At 39.6% G+C, this 11379-nt stretch overlaps 1 protein-coding gene and 1 pseudogene across 1 annotated transcript; one reads left to right on the top strand and one right to left on the bottom strand.

Moving 5' to 3' along the window:
• Nucleotides 1-87: 87 nt before the first annotated feature.
• Nucleotides 88-6588, top strand: YAE1 (YAE1 maturation factor of ABCE1). The gene is made up of 3 exons (NM_001243954.1): nucleotides 88-259; nucleotides 4218-4339; nucleotides 5983-6588. The coding sequence occupies exons 1-3, from the start codon at nucleotides 131-133 to the stop codon at nucleotides 6410-6412; spliced, it is 681 nt and encodes a 226-aa protein (NP_001230883.1). The 5' UTR covers nucleotides 88-130; the 3' UTR covers nucleotides 6413-6588.
• LOC107975603 (thioredoxin-related transmembrane protein 1-like) lies at nucleotides 3043-3910 on the bottom strand (annotated as a pseudogene).
• Nucleotides 6589-11379: the final 4791 nt, after the last annotated feature.

The following is an 11379-nucleotide window of genomic DNA, read 5'->3' as shown; positions in this document are numbered from 1 at the left end:
ACGGTCCACAGCCCGCCTCCGCGCACACGCAGCCCCTCCCGAGCCTCCACTCGCCGTCTTCGCCCCGCCTTCGGACCGGAAGGAGTTGTTGGCGCTTCCGGTGGCCTGCGACCCCGTAATTGCCTCGGCGATGTCGTGGGTTCAAGCAGCCTCCTTGATCCAGGGCCCTGGAGACAAAGGGGACGTGTTTGACGAAGAAGCAGACGAGTCGCTCCTGGCGCAGCGGGAATGGCAGAGTAACATGCAAAGACGAGTCAAAGTAAACGTGGTGTGGACGGCGCGGGGTGCTGGGTTGTGGGAAGAGGCGCGGAGTTGTGAAGAAGCTGGGTCCAGAGTGGCCCCAGCCTGGCCCGGCGCTGCTCTCTTTATCCCTAGGGACCCGGTCCGACCCGCGTCTTGCTAGGATTTCTCGATGGTTACTTGAAAGCGTGTAAAACAACAAGACGCATTCTTTGAGCGCCTACGGGATGCGTTAGAAACTGAGGACCGACCAAAATTAACTATGTGTAGACTTTGAACAGTTTGTAGTTTGTTGAGGATCACAGGGAAAGGAGGTGGAGAGAAACATACACTATACTTATTATGGCTGTCAAAGGACGTGTACGCAGTTTATATGGGTTGCTTGAATGGGTAGGGAGCCTAAAGTTAAGGAGTAGTGTTAATCAAGACATATTGAAAAGATGAACTAAAGCATGCTGTCAGAGGACAATAAGGGAAAGCTAATGTGGAATACTGGTGTCTAGGTAAGGGAATATTAAAGTTGGTTTCTTTTTTATTTGTTAGATGTAACTTTTTCATCTCTAATTTGTCTCACTATTCATTGAAACTAAGCTTAATTTCTGTGTGCAGCCTACAGAACCTATTTCTGGGTGAGGACCAAATAGTGAGGTCCACATCCACTTAATATATTTGCCAACCATTAAATTGCCGCTAAAGCTGCAGTTGGGAATCTGCCCTGTTTAATATTTCAGTAGAGTGGTATTTGCTTAGCCCAAAAACCATGTTGTCAATTACAAAAATGCTTTATGTGAGACTGGGGCTACACTAATAAGTATTGAGCATCTTTTAAATGCTGTGGCACCGTGAGAGATGCAGAACGAAATCACTACCCACAGAGCTTTTGCAGGTTAGTTGAATTTAGGTATTATGCAAAATTTCTGAAACCAGACTTCTCATCATCCTTTTTTTTTAAACAATTTCCTCTCTCTGCTTTGCCCTGTCTCCTCACCCACCCACACCATTCCAATCAGTTGGCAAGAGCCCAGATGTGTAATTTTCCATATATCCTTTTTGTGAAGACATTGCTAATGCTGGGTTTTGTTTTTTGTTTTTTGGTTTTTTTAATCTTTTGAAGTGATTAGAAAAGTTTATTTTGTGCTTAGGATATTTTTCTAAGGCATCACAGGTTACACATCCAAACTCTTCAATGGTATAATATTTTATATTCTAAAGGAGAGACCTTTAAAGAAAACTTGTACATTATGCTACTATAAGTCTAGTGGATTCTCCTATCCACAGAGCCTAGAAAGAAGGGGACATTACAGAAATTGTCTACTACATAATGGCCAGTTGATTCATTGTATTTATGGTTTTCCCCCTTCTTGTAAGGTGAAAACTATGTATGCCCTTTAAGGAGTATGCTCTTTAAGGAGTAAAAATACAGTAAGTGTACCATCCTGTTGATTTCTACCTGTAAGATACCACACAATATTAGCAGTTAGGAAAGAACAGGAAAATATGAAGTTTGTATCTTAAAATATAAAAATGTGTGGCGAAACCCCATCTCTACTAAAAATACAAAAATTAGCCGGGTATGGTGGCGTGCACCTATAGTCCCAGCTACTTGGGAGGCTGAGGCAGAAGAATCACTTGAATCCGGGAGGCAGAGGTTGCAGTGAGCCGAGGTCATGCCACTGCACTCCAGCCTAGGTGACAGAGTGCGACTCCATCTCAAAAAATAATGATAATAATAAATATATATATATATAGTTAATGATTTTGAAACATCAAGCATTACAGACTGTAAAATTAATTAAGAACTTTCTGTATATGAGGCCAAAGATACATTTAAAACATATACAAGAAGATGCTTTTTCCTGAGTAGAATGCAAACTTTGTTTTATATTAAGCTTCTGTGAATTTTCAAAATGTAAAATACCAGGACTTTTCCACATCAGACAAAAATCAGGAATGTTCACCTTCACATCCAAAAAGAAAAATTTTAAAAGACAATTTCAAGTAGTTCAGCAAGAATGATTTAAAATCTGAAATGAATGGCCAAAATTTTAAATTATCAACAGACAGTTCAATTTGATGGATCTCTCAGTAAACTTCAGTTTGAAACAACAACAAAAAATGCTGTTTACTAAATCATAAAAGATAATTCCAGGATATTATCCAATTTGAAAAATAAAAAATGTAACCCGTAATAAATAAGAAAAATACAAGAGAAAATCAACCTTTATTGGAATCGAGAGAATACCATGGACTTTAAAACTTCCTAAATCAGTAGCGTATCCTATATTACCATGTGTAGAAAACTGCAACTAATTAATGTAAGGTAGTTTTTATTAGTTGCATAACTTAAAAATATGAGGAAATTTTGGAATATATCTCTAAAACCACGGAATTGTCACTGAAATATATATTTCTTGAGACAGTGGGCAAAGTTCCCATTTATGGGAAATACTTTCCTTTTTTCACACACATGAAACTGAGAAAAATTATATCAAATGAGAAATATTTTTCTCTAAAATAATCTTAAGTACCCCAATAATGCAATACTGGGGAAATGTAAATTTTCAAAACTCAGATTTGAAACAGGTTATTATTAAACAAATATACATAAATCTTACTGTTTGGCACGATTTTTCAAAAATTAGAGAACTAGTTAAACCACCATACTGTCCTTAAATCATATTTCAAACTTACATACCTAGTGCTTTTATGTTCTGAATGTAGAGTCTTCAATTTAATGACAATCTAGACTGAACCCTGTAATATACAAGCAAGTCACAGTTCACTTCAAACCAAAAGAAATAATCAGTCTTCTGTTTTTATCAAAATCATGATATTAAGATAACTATACAATTTATCTGTGACCAGTGATGGACCCAGAGAGTGTTGTGTTATGGCATTCTGTGGAAAGTCTTTGTTCCTTCTTTACTTTTGGCTTCTTCTTCTGAAACATCTTCTTTATCCGCCTCTTGTTCTTCCTCCAGTTTTTTCAAAGGTTGAGCAGATTCTGATAATTTTTTTTAAGGGTATGGCTGTGGTCTGTGCCTTTCTGAAGGACAAAGGCAACCTGCCACAAATATCATACAGAGTCCTAGTAACAGTCCAGAATGCAGAGTTGCTAAAGGAAAAACAGCATATGATCCCCACACTGGCAATCCAATGTCTTCAATAAAGTAGTTATGGCAAGTCCTGATCCACGTAGATAGCTGAAAGAGTGCTGACATACTACTCATCTGAACAGAACCTGAACCAAACCATGATGAAACGGGTTCAATACTCTTCCACTCTTTATCACTTATAAAGTTTATGAAGTCCTTCTGAGTCCTTGGACCCTGAGGATGCCTAAATTCACCATCTTTACAATGATAAATAGTAGGAAGAGCAGTTATTGTAAACTGCCCAGTCAGTCCTGGCTGCTCTGTGACATCTACTTTCACAACATTAACCTCAGATCTCCCCATTCAGCAAAACTTTCCCATTGCGGTTAATGGTTTTGACAAGCAGGGCACCACGGGGCATAAAATTGTATCATCCAGCCTCCTTCCAGCAGCTCTCTCCAGTTCTTGTCTGTGATGATGCGTACGTTGCTCTGCCGCCTGTGGGTCCAGGGAGCACCCCCAAGCAACAGTACCAGGACTGCCAGCGGAACTGCAAGACTCCTGGAGGGTGCCATGTCTGCCGCTTGCCCACCTCACAGCAAGCGTGGCGGCCCAACACTAGGTTTTTTTAAAACTGTGACTATCAGTGTTTGAAAAATTGCCCGGTAACTCTAGACTTCAAAAGTGGGATAAGTAATGATAAACCAATAATAAACTTAGGAGAAGCATAGTCTGCTTTAGTTATATTGTTATGCCATATTATGGTCAGTAACACAGTAAAGGCCTAATTCATCTGCTTTCTAAATTGGTTCTGTACTTTTCTAGAAAAGCCTACATGTATATACTTAGTTACAGCTGCACTTCTCCATTACTTATTTTTAGGAAGGTTATAGAGATGGAATAGATGCTGGCAAAGCAGTTACTCTTCAACAGGGCTTCAATCAAGGTTATAAGGAAGGTGCAGAAGTCATTTTAAACTATGGACGACTCCGAGGAACATTGAGGTAATTTTTAAAGTCTAAATGCTGAATCATTTTAACCTCAATACTACTGGAGGATGTTTCTGTATAAATAAAGTGTTTAAACTGAAATGCTTTTCCTGGTGCTAAATACACTAAAGCGTGTCGCAGATCATAGAATTATATCGCCTTCAAAAAGTCAAAATCTTTATCAGCTCATCTGCTTTAATGTGTGAACTACATATTGTCTTTTCGTGCAAAGAAATGGTAAGAAGATGTATACTTCTGCTACCTGAACAATTATCTATCTCATTGAAAGGTCTTCAGATTTTGAATAAAACTTTTAGTACTTCCACACAATATGACAGACCTCTAGACTAGAAGTACATGATGAAAATAGTTGGTAATTAAGATAAAATTGATTTAATTTACTTTAGTCCTGAACATTGAATACTTGTCAGGATGCCATTGCAATAATGGCATATATCGGAGCCAAATGGTCAAATGATACACAGAGCCAGGAGCCTAGCAGCCTTGTCCAGTTTGATGCTCTATACCAAGCTTGTCCAACCAGTGGCCTGCATATCACATGTGGCCCAGGACGGCTTTGAATATGGCCCAACACAAATTCATAAACTTTCTTAAAACAATATGAGCATTATGAAATTTTTTTCATGATATTTTTTCTTTTTTCTTTTTTTTTTTTTTTAACTCATCAGCTATCATTAGTGTTAATGTATTTGATGTGTGGCCCAAGACAGTTCTTCCAATGTGGCCCAGGAAAGCCAAAAGATTGGACACCCCTGCTTTATACCCTTTACACTGTCCTTGGTAGAGAAAAAAAAAAAATGCTTCAAGGAATCGCTAATTTTAAAGAAGAGTAGATGATAAAAGTTACCAAAACAAACCGAAAATTTTATTGTATTTGGGATTTTAGAAAATCCAACTATTAGGAACCAGAATTTAGTCTGCTACAGTAGGAAAACAATGTGAATATTCACATCATCAAGTTGATGTTACATAACCTTAGAAAGCTACTGCTGAATCTTTTATATCAATGGATTCTATTTTTAAATACTTTTCATAATCATTATTTTATGACATGACTATAATATTAAATCTGTTAGGACTAGAAGAATTTTTACCTTTTTCAAGGAAATTGTTAGTAGTTCAGCAAACAGTTTCTACTCTGTGACATAAGCCCAGGAAAGTGAAGTCTCTTGAAAACTTTTTTTCTCTAACCTTCATTCTTGATGGCAAGCAACTATGTGCTTAGAACGATGGTTTTCAACTTTGGTTGCACCTTAACTCTGAAACTTAAAAAAAAGATAACCCCTGAGATTCTGATTTAATTGGTGTGGAGTATAATCTGGGCCTTGATAGGGTTCAGAGCTCTTCAGGTGATTCTAATGTGCATCCATGATTGAGAATTGCTAGTTAAGAAGCTGTTTAATGTCCTTAAAGAAGAAACTAATTTTTCTTTCTCGGAGTTGTATTCATCTTCAACAGATATTACATAGTCATAAGAGAAAAATATAAAATCAGGAAAAGCGTATATAGAATTGTGAAAGAGGGGTTATGAATTATAAACAGTTTTATGATTAAGTCCAATCGTTTGTTATTGAAAGATAGTCTTATATTTTTAAGTCCTATTTTGCTATTTAACCCTTGTTTATACTTTTGTTCAGTGCTTTGCTCTCCTGGTGTCACCTTCATAATAATAATTCAACTTTGATCAATAAAATAAACAATCTTCTGGATGCAGTTGGCCAGTGTGAAGAGTATGTGCTCAAACGTCTGAAATCAATCACTCCACCGTCCCATGTTGTAGATTTATTGGACTCCATTGAGGATATGGACCTTTGTCATGTAGTTCCAGCTGAGAAAAAGATTGATGAAGCTAAAGATGAAAGACTCTGTGAAAATAATGCTGAGTTTAACAAAAACTGTAGCAAGAGCCATAGTGGGATAGATTGTTCATATGTAGAATGTTGTAGAACACAGGAGCATGCACATTCAGAAAACCCAAGCCCCACATGGATTTTGGAACAGACAGCCAGTTTAGTTAAACAGCTGGGCCTATCAGTAGATGTATTACAACACCTCAAACAGCTATAAAATTACCTTCCCTTTTCTAATGAAAATAATGTTCAGAACATTTGGTTTCCTAACAATCGAAATTTGTACTGGTTTCTGCATCAAACACCTCAACTGTAGGGTTACCCTTTATGGAAGTTTGAAATTAACACTATTGTCTTCAAAATTAACACTATTAAATGTAATATAAGCCTTTTTTCTTTGTCACTGGTAATTTTTATGTAGTTTTAAGATATGGTCAGAAATTTCTATTGTCATTGACATTTCCAAACTTGTGGTCAAAATGAAGTGTTTTCAGACTCATTAGCAAAAGTGAACAAGAATTAAACATATTTTGTAAGGACCTACCCCTACTTCTACCTCCTGTCACTATTAGGTGGTCAGGACCTCACCAAACCAAAGTTATAAAAATAACTTAATAGTTAACGTAAATATAGACACACAGACAGATATATAGATATAGATATGTAGATATATATTGAAATTAAGAGACTGAGAAACTGAAGCAGTGTTTATGCCGTTGATTAAATGGTTAACAGCAAAATACTAAAATGTGTTTTAGTTTTGTGTTAATTAAAAGTAAGGACATTCAGTTTTATGAAAAGCATAGAAAATATATTTTATGCTAAAGTCTAAGGAAAATACCTACTTAGTTTTTCTAAGTAGTAAGGAGTTAGTAATATTGCCTAACAGTGTGCCAGATTATTTTAAACTGCAGTATTTTTCATATTCACATAGGAGTAAAACACTGAAACCACTGACTTCTATATTACCTTGAGGTAATAGTCTAGCATGGACAAAATTAGATTCAAATTTTTACTCCAGGATCTAAACTCAGAATCAGGAGAGGATTTCTCAGCACTTTTATTCACCTGAAACACAAGTTTATATGAGATACCTGACTTCAAAGGCACTGAAATAATTGTCCCTCATTGGTAGCCTTAATTGCTCTTTCACCCCTATTTATACCTACCATCTAAGCTGAAAGACAGGCATATTGAGATGAAGAATCTGACAAAGTGTATCTTTTCAAGAGATTAAAAATGTATACTGTACTATGACCCTCCTCAAAGTTCACAGAAGAACATTAAGAAATTGAAGCAACAGATTTAAAATCAGAAAGCCATATTAAGTTTCAGGATTTATTAAAACCCCTGCTGAAGATACCAGTGCCATTTGACAGCTGGCTAAAAAAAGCTCTTCGATCTCTCCAGATGTGAAGACTGTTTTTCAGAGATTTACTAGTTTGTCTTGTTAATATATGTTTCCATGTTTATGGACACAGCCCAAATCTCAACTCCACATGGAATATGGGTATTATAAGCAGCCTCTAAAGTCTTTTTAATGTTGCTGTGCCGTGCATATACATATGAAATACCTCTAAGGATGCATCTCAAGGCCACCCTAAGTAAAAATGTCATAGGTGTGGTAAATCTTGAGATTTTTATCTAGGCTTTTCCTGATAAGATTCCCTGAAGATAACACCCATTGCCACCATTGGCTACATATGGTGTGTTTGTACAGATTTTTATAGAAAATGAAATCAGGAGAATTAGCTAGTTGAGACTATTGGATTGAAAACATCTCTCGAACTTGTTTTGCCTTTTAAAAAGTACAGAAGGGGCCAGGCACAGTGGCTCACACCTGTAATCTCAACACTTTGGGAGGTGAAGACAGGAGGATCACTTGAGTCCAAGAGTTCAAGACCAGACTGGGCAACATAGTGAGACTTTGTCTCTAGTAAAATGAAAAAAATCCGCTGGGTGCAGTGGCTCATGCCTGTAATCCTAACACTCTGGGAGGCCAAAGCAGGTGGATTGCCTGACCTCAGGAGTTCGAGACCAGCCTGGGCAACATGGTGAAACCCCGTCTCTGCTAAAATACAAAAAATGAGCCAGGCATGGTGGTGCATGCCTGTAATCCCAGCTACTGGGGAGGCTGAGGCACAAGGATTACTTGAGCCTAGGAAGCGGAGGTTGCAGTGAGCCAAGATTGTGCCGCTACTCTCCAGCCTGGGTGACAGAGCAAGACTCTGTCTCCAAAAAAAAAAAAAAAAAAAAAATCCGACAGGCATGGTGTTAAGTCCCTGTAGTCTTCGCTACTTGGGAAGCTGAGCTGGGAGGATCACTTGAGTGCAGAAGGTTGAGGCTGCAGTGAGATAAGATCACCCCACTCTACTTCAGCCTGGGTAACAGAGCAATACCCTGTCTCTAAAAACATGAAATATAGAAGTTCCTGGACTGCAGAGGAATGTTAATGGCATGCTGATTCTACCTGTGTTCCATGAACATGAGCCTCTGTACTAGAACCAAGAATGAAGGGAAAGAGCTTACTGGCCTTGGGTCTCTTGCCTTGCCTCACATGTTGTAGGTCTGCCAGGTCTTCCCATGAGAATACCCTGCATGAGCATAAATGAAAAATGGTAAAGCAAGATTGCCCCAGAGCTGGCACAGCCAGAGTTTCAAGGCCCAGAACCCAGACATTAGACTGAGTGGTGTGGCTTCCTTAGAAACAAATTTCATCTAAAATAAGTTACTTCTGGGTGCTAATATATCTGAGGTTTTTAAAAAGGGTGATAAGGAAGCCCACAGAACCACACTTTTCTGACATTTTAGTTACTAGAACTGCTGAGGCCACCAAAAATGTTGTGATATGTAAAGGGAGTGGGCAGCTGAATGCACATACCTGCGTCCTTACCTAATATATATCCTTTACACTACTTATTAACTGCTTTGTGGGAAACCAAAATAAAAGCCTTCAGCCAAGTCTAAGTTGTGATTCTACCCTCTTCCAACTAAGGTTAGAGCTTAGTTCTTAGAACTAAGTTTCCAGTCTAAGATACAGGAGAGAGAGAGAGAGAGAGAGTGTGTGTGTGTGTGTGTGTGTGTGTGTGTGTGTGTGTGTGTAGAAAGTGATCCACCAATCAGGCTTCTTGTTCTACAGAAATTCTCAAATCTCTGTCATGAAGATACTTTACCGCAACAGTTGCCTTTCTTGATTTTGCCCCTACGTAATGCCTTTTCTGAACAAACATGCTGGAGCACGAGTCTGCCATCACTGTCTCAAATTCTTAATTTCTCATGCACTCTCCACCTTTAAACTACTTTTTGCTAAAGTCACTGATAGCCAGTCACACAACTGTCCATCACTGACTTGTTTTCAGTCCTATCATTTGTCTCCTCTCCATCATTGGACATGAACAATTCACTGCTTATACAATCCCTTCTCCTTGCCTTCTCCAGCAACACTTTTTCTTGTCCGCTCATTACTATTCCCTATCATTTTGCTAACTCTCCCCGACTCTGACTGCTGCTTAGATGTAGGGATTCCCCAGAGTTTCACTGTTGGACCTCTTTGTTTTTATATTCTGACCAGATGATCTCACCTATTAATGTCATCCCTGTTCATCCATAGCTGGAAACGTTAAGTCTTCCTCTGCCCTTCCTGTGCCATCATACCCTACTTCTAACTGAGTTGCTTTACATCTTTCAAACAGTTTGAGTCTGGCCTCCTTTCATTCTAATCACCCAGATTTTAATTTATGTACCAGCCTCATCACTAATGTCAGTACCTACAATCTAGCTGTCTTCCTGTCCATTCTGTCTCTTACCAATATTATCTTTCCAAAACAGTTTACTTCCCTGACTTAAAACCTAGATTTATTCCCTTTTGTTTCTGTTTTTGTTTTTCAGGTCTTGGCCCAAACCTGTTGAAGTGTTGGGCCCAAAAGTGTGTTGTCAGTCTTCTTTTCCCACCTGCCTCTTTCCATTCACCATGCACACTACACTTCTTTACAGGCATTACTACAATGCTTTATGGACACACTAGGCTTACTCCCAACTTAGATTTTTACTCATTGCTGACTCTTCTGCCTAGAATACTTTATTCCACGTCCTTTCCCAGCAAATTCCTGTCACCCTCCAATACCAGCTTAAATTTCAGCTTCATCAGGCAGAGGTGATTGCTCTTCCCAGTGTTTCCCCTGCATCACTTTGAGTGTCTCTTCACGTTTCTCCAGGAAAATCCCTTATTTAGTGTTATAGTCCCAGCATTCAGCATCACACCCTGTACATAGATGCATAGGTGGTGCTTGATGAGAGAAAAAAAAAATGAATCTACTAGCCAACATGGAAATATAACCAGAACAGGAGAACAGGATTCCAAAATACATCGTGTTACATTCTTTTGTAAATCTTTATGTTAGCTTTTCTTTTTTGAGATGGAGTTTTACTCCTGTTGCCCAAGCTGGAGTGCAATGGCGCAATCTCGGCTCACTACAACCTCCACCTCCTGGGTTCAAGCGATTCTCCTGCTTCAGCCTCCTAAGTAGCTGGGATTACAGGGGCCTGCCACCACACCCAGCTAATTTTTTGTATTTTTAGTAGAGATGGGGTTTCATCATGTTGGCCAGGCTGGTATCAAACTCCTGACCTCAGGTGATCCACCCGCCTTGGCCTCCCAAAGTGCTGGGATTACAGACGTGAGCCACCACGCCTGCCTTATGTTTGCCTTTTTAAAAAATGTTTATCTTCATTTTGCATGTTAATAAAAATCCACATATCCAAACTGTGTCATTCAGAGGTGACGAAGTGCTGGCAGCCCTCTCTCACTCTAGGTGCCTCCTTGGCCTCGGCACCCACTCTGGCTGCGCTTGAGGAGCCCTTCAGCCCGCCGCTGCGCTGTGGGAGCCCCTCTCTGGGCTGGCCGAGGCCAGAACCGGCTCCCTCCCTTCCCAGGGAGGTGTGGAGTGAGAGTGGCGAGCCAGTGCGAGCTTCTGGTGGGAGGTGGGCTTGGCGGGCCCTGCACTTGGAGCGGCCGGCCAGCAGGGAGGGAGGGGTTTAGCACCCAGGCCAGCAGCTGCAGAGGGTGCACCAGGTCCCCCAGCAGTGCCAGCCTGCCGGCACTGAGCTCAAATTCTCGCCAGGCCTCAGCTGCCTTCCCGGTGGGCATGGCTCAGAACCTGCAGCCTATCATGCCCTAGCCTCACC

Source organism: Pan troglodytes, chromosome 6 (genome assembly GCF_028858775.2).
Source record: "Pan troglodytes isolate AG18354 chromosome 6, NHGRI_mPanTro3-v2.0_pri, whole genome shotgun sequence".
Classification (NCBI taxonomy): Eukaryota; Metazoa; Chordata; class Mammalia; order Primates; family Hominidae; genus Pan; species Pan troglodytes.
The sequence above is the reverse complement of the archived record's forward strand: the minus strand, read 5'-3'. Positions and strand labels throughout refer to the sequence as shown.